Below are 13,615 nucleotides of genomic sequence, written 5' to 3' on the forward strand. Positions count from 1 at the left end.
GGTCAGACTGGTCACAATCAGGGCTGCAGATTTTTTGGAGTCAACTCTCCCAAAGGCAATGGGGTCTACTACTTTATTAGGAAAATGGAAAGAAAAAAAGGGAGGGAAACAACGTACCCAGGCACCTCCACCACATTCTGATTGGACCCACTTAAGCATCTGCAGAGAACAATAAAATGAAAAACACTTCTAGAGGTGAAACTCAAAGGTCAACCTCTGGCTGTGCGGGACAATGGGGGTTCGGCCTTCCCTTCCCTTCCCTTCCAAAGTGATGAAGGAGTTCCAATGTTCTACGAACACTGGAAACCCCAGCGGATCCCTCTAACTCCAGGGCAGCGAAACCACTGGCAGCGGACAGGGGGAAGATTGTCCGGGTGTGAATTGCTACCCTGGGATCCCGGGCCAGAGCTGCAGCCGCGTCCCCCCGCCCTCCGCGCGACCCCGGGTCCGCGGCACGCTCCCAGCAGCGCGATCCTGCGCCCCCGCCCCCGCCAGGAGCCGCGGCGCGCACAGCCCGGCTGGAGCGCGCACCCGGCACTCAGGCTTCGCTGCGCTCGGAGCGCTCAGACCGCGGCCGCAGCAGCCGGCGAAGGAGGCGAAGTCCCGCACGCCGGCTGACATGCGCCTAGGCTAGCGGCCCCGGGCCCCACCACCGCGCGGCTTTCTCCAGATTATTCCTCTCGCCGTCTCTCGCTGTCTCTCTCTCTCTCACACACATACCACATTCAAAACACACACACACACGCAACACACACACGCACGCACGATCTCACTTCGATCTATATACTGGAGGATTTAAAAAAAAAAAAAAAAAAGAACATTTCCTTCGCGCCCCCTCCCTCTCTACTCTGAGAAGCAGAAGAGCCGCACGGCGAGGGGCCGCAGACCGTCTGGAAATGCGAATCCTAAAGCGCTTCCTCGCTTGCATTCAGCTCCTCTGTGTTTGCCGCCTGGGTGAGTGAGAAGAGCTCGGTGGGGTTTCAGCTCTGGGATCGGTGGGATGCAGGTGGGGGTATTTCAGCGTGTCCGCGACTTGCCGCCGCCGCCGCCGCCATCTAGCCAGGGGGAAAAAGGGACCGCCACTGGGCTCCCACGGAGCGGGCGGCCGCGCGGTGCAGGCAGCTGCGTGGGATTTGCGCGCCCCCTCCCCGCCCCTCGCCCTCGCCCTCGCCCCTTCCATCCGCCCGACGGCGTTCGTGCCCCGGACCCCAGGAGACAGAGCTGGGGTTACTCAGATCCTTGCCGCCACCGTTCTTCTCTCCTCTTTTGCAAAGTGTAGAAATAGCCTTTTAGATATACATACGAAGATAAATAAATGACCAGAAATACAACTGTGGTGCGGGGCTGCGTACTGTACTGTCTTTTTTGCTGTTCATTTTTATGCTACAGGTACGATGGGCTTAAATGAAAAGTACACGTGTCTGATGTGAATTGCAGACACACACACACATCTGAAAGGTAGTAACAGGAACAAGCACCAACCTGAGTTTTCAGGGTTTTTTATTACTTTCAATTTAGTCATATTCAAGTCTGGGCAATTACTTAAAAAAAAAAAAAGAAAAAGTTCAATCAAAATCTCTAGGTTTTGCCAGTGCTGACAAAGTCAGAGGAGAGCTGCAGGTTGATACACTTATTCATAGATTTCATTTTTCATCCACACCATCCAGGTTACATTTAAAACCGAAATTGCATTCTCAAATAGTCAGTTTAAGCATTTCCTTTACCTGCGATGCAGACTCAAGTTTTCCAGTGATTTTCGAGAAGTGCAAGATTGGACTTTTGCATTTTATTAAATAAATGCTTTTTTTCCTTCATGATTTTCCATCGCGATGGAATATAATTGGTTTACGCATTAACCTGAAAGTTACAAAGTGGTGTGCTTCGCTTTGCACGTACACATATTTAATTCTTTTCAGAGGCTCCCAATTTTTAAATTTTAGGTGGTTTGTAATAGAGTAGATATTAAGTGTACATTTTCATCCAATAGATGGTGCTGCTCTTGGCACAGTAACCTTTACAGACAGAAATCATTTTTAAGTTCTAATAAATGAGAATTACATTGCAAATATGGTGATAATGCCCATAGACCCCCCCACACGGACAGAATTTAAATTTCAAAGGCTTTATGAAAGTGCTCAGTGGTGGTGTGATGCACAGTTGACACATAAAACATGCAGAGGAATCTCTGGTCCCCGATGATTCTAAAACCTTATAGTGAGTTCTGGAGAGGGGAAGACATTTTTAAAAAGTACTGTGGTCATCAAACACACACCTGTTGAATTCACATTTCTGTTATAGATCTATTTTAACAATGAAGCCAGGTCCTCTTCGTACTTAAATTATTTAAGTAAATATCACAGTAGCAAGGAAATAAACCAGAGAGTATTGCTTTGTATGTCTTCAAAACCACATGCCCAGAGCATGTTGTGGATCCTTTTGGAAAAATAAAATAAAATTCACACATTATACAAGTCATCTTTTTAAAATGGTCCAGTAGTTTTTAGTATATTTGTGAAGTTGTGCAGACATCACCACTATCTAATTCCAGAATGTTTTCATAACCCCAAAAAGAAACCCCATGTTCATTAGCAGCCATTCCCCATTCTCCATGACCCCAGCTCTTAGCAACTACTAATCTACTTTCTGTCTCTATAAATTTGCCTATCATGGACATTTTGTATAAATAGAATTATGCAACTTGTGGCCTTTTCTGTCTATCTTTGTTCACTTGGCATAATGTTTTCAGTTTCATCGATGTTATAGCATGTATCAGTACTTCATTCCTTTTTGTGGCTAATATTCCATTATGTCAATATACTAAATAAACCCCATTTGCAAAGGTTTTTCTCTGTAAAGCATTATTTGTAGCCTGTTTTTGGTTGTATAGTTTTCAGTTTCTTGGATATTTTCTTTACGTCTTTGGTGATGTAAAATTTAAGTGTAAAGAATTTAACTTTTAAAGACTATCACAAGCTTATGTGATGCTACTGAATGTAAGCTTGCATTGGAACTCAAAATGACTTTTGTTGAGACTGGAAGGTGATTACTTTTGTATTCCTCACCATTTTAACAAAGTTGACCTTTTATGTAGTTGCCAACAGGCTGACCTGGAGACATTGGCAACGTCAAGTAACATAAATATCTTGATCTTGGAGCAGCATGTTTTGAAAAAGTGAGGCAGATTATCTTCAAATGAAAAAGTTAGGCTCCATTTCAATAATTTTTCACTCAGCATCTACTTCAGTGTTTGTGGATGCGTTTACCCCTCATCTTCAGTGTTCTTGGAGCCAATGAGGTATTACACATGTAATAAATGCTCAGTAAGGGTCTGTCAACTGACTGAGGCTTGCTGTACAGGAGGACAGCTCAATACAATTTGAACATTAGGCTGCCATTCTTAACATTTATCCAGGAACAAGTTATAGAGTTCACTGAGATATTGATTATTAGCAATTAAGAAGGTCTTAGTGATCAGATCATATCATTTTGTATCTAAAATGTCCTGATGTTTTGAACTGGGCCTAATAGACCAACTGCTTCTTTCAAATAACTTTCTAGACAAAAAACTTATCAGAATATATGAATCAAAACAAATTTTTGTTGACCCACTGAACAGGTATATCTTATCGGAAAAACCACAGTGGTTTTCCTGTAAGGAGGCTTAACTATGAGTCATAGAGGAGAGGTAGATATTTTAAGAGCTTTTAAGAAATAATTTCTTCCAATTAATGAGAGAATTCAGGATCTTTGAATTCAGTGAATTATAGTGCTGCAAGGTACACTAAGTTCAAATGTTTAAATATTACTATTAAATATGTAATGAATCAGATTCTGAACTTTTTAGTCATGTCTTACTGCTTTAAGAGCCATATTAACAACAAATTATACCCAACTCCGCCACCGCAAGAATTAACTTCTTAATTTATGCTGGTTTTAGAGTCCATGAAATTCGGTATGTTGTGACTCTCAGTTTGGTGTGTTTATCCTCTGAAAACAAATTGTAAACACATATAAAAAATATTCATGCCTTTTGCCCAAATAATAAGTAGTCTCTATTCAGAAAATTAATTCCTTTTGATTGCAGAGTTGGAATTTTCTTTATTTCATTTCTCTCCTTTTTACATATACTGTGGTTGCTTCCAGTCAGGGGTGTTTGCCAGGAGAAATCATTTCATTGATGAATTCATTTCTACTCTCATGTCTGCACTAGAGAATTAAGATCTTGCTTAAAATTTTATGTTGTGGGAATTTTGCTTCTGGCAAAAATTCAGGTTTTTCTGGAAGCATGAGCTGCGTTTTCTCATTACCTTTAACTCCGAAAAGATTTGAGTACTGTCTAATATGAGAGACTTTGCTTGACCACCCATTTGCTGACCGTTAGACTGTTGCATGGAAATGGAACCCCCTCAGTCAGGACCAGAAGATCTCAAAGGAAGGCATAATTAAGAAAACGAGCCTGTGTTTCATTTTCAGTTACCATCTACTCAAGTGTCTACTAGGTGCAGTTTCAGCACTGTGCATTTTATGTGCATCTTCTCATTTCATTCTCCTCAAAACCCTTTGATATTGGTGTTTTCATCTTACACCTTTTACAAATGAGGGAACCCAGCACAGAGAACTCAGGTAACTTGCCTAACATCACACATCCTGATTCAGCCTGTGTATTCCTTCCCACTCCAGAGCCTGAGGCATTTCCTCTTTTCATTCCCAGGATCAGTTTGCTGTTTGGCATTCACTAGCTTGCTTACATGTGATGTGATGGTACATTTTACAGTGCCATTTGCTTTCCTGAGGATCCCTTTCGTGATTTTGCCCATGTACTCTTGTAGTACTTTTTTGTCCTTTTTTGAAAATTACGGCATAATTTACATTTTTACCATCTTGAAAGTTTTCACACATGCATATGGTCATGTAGCATTCACTGTGCTCCAGATACAGAATCATTCCAGCCATGCTACTTTAACTACTCATTCTCTAGATGTTCACTAATTGCCTGACATCTGCAAGGCACCATGCTAGGCACTAATAATTCAGCCATGCATCAACATACAGAGAGACTTAAAAACTCATGATGCTCACAGCTCAGCTAATCTGATTCAATCCCACAATGAAAACTTTCTTTAAATCTTGTTTTAAATATACTTTTTCTATTCACAACTAGTTGAAAATAAGTCTTTTCCAAATATCTCTTAATGTGTTGAATATGGTAACTCTCAGATATTTTAAAATGCTTCCTGCTCCATTGAGAATTCCAATGGTAAAAGTCAGAGCCAGTTTAAACAAGAGAGAGATATATGTGTGTATACATACATATATATAAATGTATATATATGCATATACATAAAAGTGTATATATATGTTTATGTGTTTGTGTGTTTGTGTGTATATATATATTTAACTGTGTTTCAACTTTTACTGTCTTATTGAGATTCATTCCTAGAAGGAACTTCAGGTTACAAAAGGAAACCAGTTTTTCTCTGTGTTTGCAATTTGTCAGAGACATGTATAGCATAATGTATAGAAATTAAAAGAAAGAAAAAGTATCATATAGCACAATCTTAAAACACTTACGTTTTAGAAATGTCCTGTTTAATACCATAGCCACTAGGCAGATGTAGCTATGTAATTTAAAATTTATTAGAATAAAACAATTCAGTTCCCTAATCACACTATCCACATTTCAAGTGCTCAGTAGTCTGTGTGGCTCGTGGCCACCACATGGGACAGTGCAGACATGGACCATCTCCATCTGGACAGTGTTGTTTTGGAGCAACAACAAAAAAACGCTGGTAAAATAATGATTGATAGAACTCATGAGGAGTCATCAACTCAACTAGAAAAATTTCTAAAGTCATTAAAATTGTTTGAAGTGTTCATGCATGTGAGTTATTTATGGTTTGTATTGTGTTAGCCTGCAAACATCCAGAAACATGATGGGGCCTTTGGTAGAGCAGCAATAGGTGAAAAGAGTTCAGTGGCCATTTTGTGGCCTTTATGGACTGAGGTTGAACAGAAGAGATTAACTGCTGGTTCGGGAGTGAGTGCTCTGCTCCCATAGCACATTTTCTAAAATTTGTTCTGGTATCCACTGTATTGTTTTTCAATTTATCTGTCTCCTCAACTCGACTACATTATTTGGGGGTAAAGAATCCATTCTTACATTCGTCGTTCATTCATTGTTAAATTCATTCATTGAAGAATTCAATGAAAACTTCAACAACATTGCATTCTTGAACTTAGCACTTACAGTAGGTGCCAATAAATCTTTAATGTATAAGGTTATAGAAAGATTGTACCATGAAGCTTCTTAGAAAAAAAAATAGTTGTTTGTTGTTGAGACTGGCCAATTTTCACTGGTCTTTCCCTCTTTTGATTATGATCTCAGTCTGGGAGTAAGGCCAGTATTCACCTTGACCTGTCCATCTTTAATGTCACTTTTGGTATGCAAACTTCACTTTCATTGATTCTCCCAGAAATACACATAAGCATATAAGCATCCTCTATGAGGCTGGAGCTGTCATGAATGTGATTAGTGCCTGTAGAAGCATCACATAGATCCAAACACTATCTGTACATGGAAAATAAAGCTCCTGTGATTGATACTGAATGTGTACTTACAGAAGCAGTCTTGAGTGAGCTTTTAATTCTAGATGAGTTGGCACCAATGAGTTTTGGATACATCCCAGGCGACCAGAACATCAAGTCAGCTAGTGTGCCACTTTATATGTGTCTAAGTGCATACTCCTGTGCTGCTCTGGTGTTGGGGAGGAGAGGGCAATGGGGGACGCTCGGTGGTCAGTAATGAGAAATAAAGTATCTTGAGCCCATCAACACTGTATTTTCAGTCAGCCAAAAGCTATCATATTGGTTTAAGTCTCCTCTAGTCAACAAGACCATAAGAGATAGTGGCACAAAACAGTTTTGAAAACCAGGCAAATGATGGGCAGTGCAGTTTCATCATGGGGCTGTATGTGCTTTTGGAGTTTGTCAATAGTTTTATCATTAATCCTAGAGGTGATGTGCTGCACAAGTTTAACTCTGCACATAGCAAATACTTGAACTGAGTTGAATTCAAATGGAATGGGGCATGGGATCAGTTAAAAATCTTCATAGGAGTCAAAAGCAGAAAAAAAGGAGATGATCTTTTGTTAGGATATTTGCTTTATTTTCTTCTAACCTCCCTTCCTCCCTTCCTTTTTTTCTTTCCTTCCTTCCTTCTATTTTTCCTCCCTTCCTCTTTCCTCTTTTCTTCCCTCCCTTCCTGCTTTTATCCTTCATTCATTTATCCCTCCTTTTCTTTTTCTTTTTTTGTTGCTATTTCCTCTTCAGCTTCACTTTCTTTTGGCATGAGTTTAAGATAATTAAATAAACTTAAGTTTGCTCAGCACTTGATGAAAAGTTTGATAGGGAAGAGATTAATGCTATTTGAAACCATTAGTTAAAAATATTTTTACCTTGTTAATATCATTTGGGGGTCTTTGCAGTTAACATCATTTTTAAAGTATGAGTTGACAGATGTTTCTGCCTAAATATTCCAGTGTGGTAAAATGGGCTGGTTGTCTTTTTTTCCCCCCTTCTGATATTTGCCCACAGATATTAAAGTAAACTCAGTTATTCTGGGTACTGGTTAATGTGAACTTTTTGGTCTTATTCAATAAGTACAAGTCAATTTATGTGTACACTAACGGGGGATAGTATTTTTTACAAGTTTCCTTGGAAATATAGTACTTGGGTATTTGGAAATAATTTATTCATTAGTAAGAAAGAAGGATTTTCTGTTAGAATATTCATAATTATGATGAGAATATAGATATCTTCCTGCTGTTGGAGAAACATTGTACCATCTTTTTCTGCCTTCCTCTTTAGCACTTACTGGATAAATTTTCTACTTTTTCACTGTCACTGTCTGAACTGCTTATTTCTTGAATCCTAAAGCTCTAATGTATTTACCTAAGGATGGGTCTCACTATGAGCTCTTTTCTCTGAACTGATTAACTCAGTACCTTGAGTAGGAATAAAATAAAATATTGATTTTTAAAATTACTCCTTTAAGCAGAGATTATGGTAATAACCAGAGTCTTGATTACATGCTTAAAACATGCTGGCCAGATATAAGGAAGTTTCTAGATTTTCTAATGGTTTTTATTCATTTTGTTATCAGATTAAAAATTATTTCTATTATTAAATTTTTACCCACTTGCATTCTGACACATTTTCTTGAATAGGATATGTCAAGGTGGTGTTGTCTCAGCTGCCACACAGAGTTGTGTAAAATCATGATCTGCCCAAAGGAGCATAAGGATATCCTTGAGGAGCATGTGGGATATTATTGTCATGCGTGTTTTAGTGCACAAAAACGCTGACAACCATTTATCTAGGTTGATAATTCTCAATCCTGGCTGCGTTTTTTGAACTTACTTAGTGTTATGGACTGAATGTTTGTGTCCCCTCCAAAATTCATGTTGAAGCCCTAACCTACCAATGTGATCATATTTGGGGATAGGACCTTTGCAGGGTAATTAGGTCATGAGGGTGAAGCTGTCATGGATGGGTTTAGTGCCTGCATAAGAAGAGAAAGAGACCAGAGTCCTCTCTCTATCCACCATGTAAAGACACAGCAAGAAGGCAGCCATCTGCAATCCAGAAAGAGAGCCCTCGCCACAAGTCAAATCTGCTGGCCTTTTAGTCTTAAACTTCCCAGCCTCCAGATCTGTGAGAAATAAATGTCTGTTATGTTAACCACCCAGTAAATGGTATTTTGTTATAGCAGCCCAAGCTGACTACGCACCTGGGAGACTTTTAAATCATACTGATGCCTAGGCATCAAATCAAGTACTTCAAAATGTATGGGTGCTGAGCCCAGACATGGACATTTTCTTAAAACTCTCCAGGTGATTATAGAGCACAGCCTGGGACTAAAACCACAAATCTAGGCCAACTTCATGACACTACTAATTTTAGTTCATTTTTCTTAAGGTGGAGATACTGGCAGGTTTTATGCTGGCCTAAAACAAAGCTAGTGCCACAAGACAAAGGTCCTGGAAATTTTCCCGTCTCTCTCTCTTCTTAAGGCAGTTTCAATTTCAGAGTAACCCTAGAAGGAGGAGTATGCTCTGTGGTGGGTGACCTCATGGTCTTTGAAAGCCAGGGAAACTTCAAGAGGCCAGGCAGTCTTGGAGTGGGTCCAAAGATTCAAGTCTATCAGCAGGTAGGAGGATAAATGAACCAACTTCTGAGATGGGGACTCCAAGTGACCTTTATCCAGACACAGGCACATAATATCCTTCATTTCATCAATGATACATATTCTCGTTCTCCATTATTTATTTTCTTTCTCCATACATAATTTGTTAGAACTTGGCTTTTTGTTTACTGTTATGAAATAGATATTAACATTTAGCTGTTGCTTTTTCATTTTAGCAATTTGTGTTTTTTGTGAAATTATTAATCAGGTCTAGGCTATTTCTTTTTATTCTATTTAAAAAGCACCAACAACTCCATTTAAAAATTAACGATGAACTTTTCTAGGTGTTTTAAATAACCGCTTTAATATACTTATTAATGATGACACAAGTACAATTAATTTAATAAATCATTATTGAGCATCTTCCTTGGGATAAGTATTCCTCCAGAGAGACTATTCTTCTCATGGCCAGCTGAACTTTTACAAGATAGAAAGATGTATACATAAGTAAGTCTCATACATGATGGAGTTTCTGGCATATGAGAGTGTGAGTTGTGTGGAGATATATTTAGTCTTAAATTCACCTCTTGGAAAGTTTCTAGTAGGAGACTGGGTTGGATATAGACCATTCAGGATAAATGCATAGAGCTTCAGGGGTCACCGTGGGAGCAGAGGGCATCAGAGGCATTAAGGTTGGCATGCAGAGAAACATGGACTGAAAGTGAGAATGTAGTAATTGGAGGGAGGGAACAGTAGGGAGAGGAGTATAACAGTAAAAGGTCTCAAATGGTAGGTAGGATTTACAATGGCCAATTGAAGAGTTCTGAGTTTGAAATCTATTCATTATACAATGGGAAATTAAAGGGTTTTGAGCAGTGAAATGAATGGAATAGATCTCTTTATTTTTGGGAGATAACTCAGGTATCAGAGCATAGGGTGGATTGAAGCTGAGGGAGACAGGAAATCAGGAAGCTTGGTTAAAAGCCTCTTACGGCCAGGCGGGGTGGCTCACGCCTGTAATCCCAGCACTTTGGGAGGCCGAGGCGGTGGGTCACGAGGTCTTGAGATCGAGATCATCCTGGCTAACACGGTGAAACCCCGTCTCTACTAAAAATACAAAAAATTAGCCGGGCGTGGTGGCGGGTGCCTGTAGTCCCAGCTACTTGGGAGGCTGAGGCAGGAGAATGGCGTGAACCCGGGAGGCAGAGCTTGCAGTGACCCAAGACTGCACCACTGCACTCCAGCCTGGGTGACAGAGCGAGACTCTGTCACACACACACAAAAAAAAAGCCTCTTACACGGCGGCAGTCACAGTGGAAATTTATGGGTCATTTGCGGTATGATAATAACATTCTCTTTATAGAATTCTTTAATGTTTAACAAGCACTTTCAGATACATTATCTCACTTGATATGAATGTAATTGGTATAATTGGTAGGACATTGTGCCACTCTCTGGAGTGAGTCACTGGTGATCCTTAAGGGAGTGTCTTCTCTGGGAAGGTGAAGATGTAGCATGGAACACATAGAATCAGAGAAATATCCAGGAAGGAAACAAGAAGGCAGCAAATACATATAATTCTACAGAAGTTGATGACTTGGAGGGAAGAAAGAAGAGAGGGAAATAGAGGATGGTTGCCTGAAAACTGCTTGTCTATTGAATGGTGAAACTCTAAATTTGTTAAGACAAGACAGGAATTGACTCTAGACATTTTCTCTGAACGGATTAACTCAGTGCCTTGAGTAGCAATAAGAGGAAATAGTGCTGCTTAAAATGATTATTTTTTTTTTAGAGATTAAAGTCACAACTTAACTAAAACAAGGAAACATTTTTTAAAGGATGGATTTGAGCATATTTATAATTTTAGGTTAATCTTATCAAGTGCCAATATCAAAACTACTTACTTCATTCACCTTTCAAACCCTTGTATTTGTCCTTTTTACAGTGAACACATGTACTATTGTGACATTTCAGCCAGCACTCTGCCAGTACACAGGCTTTCTTAACCACAAGTTCAGATTACTTGAAGGCTGTCATATTTATGTCCATAAACTAGCATCTTTGTAAATTGCTTACAGCTTGTATTTTATATAAAAATAGTATAATGGAAAATAACGCATAGAATAGACTTCTCAGAATTTGTTTAAAAATTGACTTTAGCAATTTTTTGTTGTTGTTTTTGAGACGGAGTTTCACTCTTGTTGCCCAGGCTGGAGTGCAATGGCGCAATCTCGGCTCACTGCAACCTCCGCCTCCTGGGTTCAAGTGATTCTCCTGCCTCAGCCTCCCAAGTATTTGGGATTACAGGTATGCACCACCATGCCCAGCTAATTTTGTATTTTTAATAGAGATGGAGTTTCTCCATATTGATCAGGATGGCCTCTAACTCCCAACCTCAGGTGATCTGCCCTCCTTGGCTTCCCAAAGTGCTGGATTACAGGCATGAGCCACTGCGCCTGGCCAGTTTTTTCTTCAATTCATGAAAAATACAATAGAATTGTTTACTCTACGTCTCTTGAGATACATTAAGATACATGAATTGGTAAATTAATCAGTCATTAAGTTTAGGAAAGAGAGAAGGCGGCAGTTTTCAAGACTGAAATATAAGCATATTTTTTCCTTATGTAATGAAAAAACATAGACATGTGTGTACAAGTTGAATGCCAAACTTTTGTCTATTTTAAAAGTATGACTGAATCGATTTTCAATAGAAATGTTTGCTTGCTGTAAAGTTTCCTTTGGTGGCTTTCAGGTGGGGAAATGACATGTAATGGTTTATATATATAAATACATTTATATAAGTACGTTATATGGAAATATAGATGTATATGTGCATATATGCATCTATATGCACACCTAAATAAGGACATAAAAATGCATATACATAAATGTATGTATGTACACAAATGCATGTGTATATTTCATGTATATGCATTTTTTTCCTGCTGCTAAAAACTGATACTGCTTTATTTTGAATGTTAAAAGATTATATTCTTTGGAAACATTATTATGTTTAATTGTAGCATATATCCGGGATATTTTGAGCCTGACATTTTCCTGCCTCCAACATAAAGAAAGGACAGAAAGAATGCTGCTTCTTCCTGTGACCTGAATACACTGTCGGCCCTCTCCAAAGGATTTGGGTCCAGTTAGAGCAGTGAAACTCAGTTCAGCACATGTTTGTTGAATGTTTTCTGTGTGCTCCACACTGTCCTTGGTCTTTCTAAATGAATTGTTTTTGTCTTTGCAGAGTTAATCTGGTTACAGATATGAATCGTACCCTGGTGGGAGCATACTAGAAAAGAGAATAATAATGTAAACGCTAGACTATTTGGATGAGATTTTAAGTCAGTGAAAGTCAGAAAAAGGAAAGACAAAATAAAGACATGAATTCATTTTTTAAAAAGTCTCTGAGCATATGAGCAGCACTTCTTCCTTTTGAACATGGATGGACCATTTGCAGTTGCATTCAGTATTACGAGCCTCCTTTGTGCCCCTCCCCTTCATTTTTGCTGCATTCAAGAAACGTAAAAATAACTCTGTATTACTCATTTTAGATTATTTACTTAAGGAGAAGCTTGAATATGAATGTTTGTTGGTTTTTGTCTCTACTCTAAAATGCATTTAGGGTTCCTCAGCATTCCACTTTATCGCGTTCAAAATAATTGGGTAAGTAGGAAAAGATATAAGCAAAATGTGAATGTTAAAACACTCGTCTTGTATGTTCTGTTCAACACCTACCACTAGAAAAATGTCACATAATTTCCACAGTTAAGTCTATCCCAACTTGAGCCTTAATTTTTGATGGTGGCAGCTGCTATTTTGCAACAAAGGTAGACTCTTGGTGCCAAAATTGCCAAGAATGATTTAGGATACATATGATTCTTGGTCACTCTGGAGAATTTTGAACGAAAATGCAATGCTGTCTGAAAAATGGATCCCTGTGAAAGAAGCACAAAGAGTGAAATCACATTTAATTAGCCAAGAGTGGCTAGTGTATGTTGCCATTAAATCCATTAAATTACAGCACATCTGGGCACCATCCATCCCACAAGAAAGTAACCAATGATGCTTCTGTCTTATCTGTGAGTCCAACTTATTTTCTCCTAACTTCTCATTACTTTTAACTATTCAGTATTCTTGGCATAAGAAATCAAGAAAACACAAGATGCTTCCATGTTTCTCAATAAATTATTCAAAATGTTATACCAACCCCTCCCCACCCCCCAAATGGCAAAATGCCCATAAGAAAGTATTTCACTTCCCTATTTGGAAGGAGCTTTTCAAGACATCCTCTTTTACTTCACATTTTAAAATTAGAATTCTATAGCATCTGTCAATTTGGAGGGGGAAAAACACTTACAATCTTTACAAATATGATAAGAGACTAAGTTGTATTAGACTTGATGGCATTCAGGCAAGCAAAGATCA

At 39.0% G+C, this 13,615-nt stretch overlaps 1 protein-coding gene across 4 annotated transcripts in view; it reads left to right on the top strand.

Annotated features, from left to right (window-relative positions):
- Positions 1 to 527: 527 nt before the first annotated feature.
- PTPRZ1 (protein tyrosine phosphatase receptor type Z1) overlaps positions 528 to 13,615 on the top strand; it is a 192,381-nt gene continuing 179,293 nt past the window's right edge. For all 4 annotated transcript variants that reach the window (XM_005550625.4, XM_005550626.4, XM_005550627.4 and 1 more), the window contains exon 1: positions 528 to 954. In XM_005550625.4, the coding sequence (XP_005550682.3) occupies positions 897 to 954 (58 nt within the window). In that variant the 5' untranslated portion in view covers positions 528 to 896. The remainder of the gene's footprint in view (positions 955 to 13,615) is intronic.

The sequence above is a fragment of the Macaca fascicularis genome, chromosome 3 (assembly GCF_037993035.2).
Source record: "Macaca fascicularis isolate 582-1 chromosome 3, T2T-MFA8v1.1".
NCBI lineage: Eukaryota > Metazoa > Chordata > Mammalia > Primates > Cercopithecidae > Macaca > Macaca fascicularis.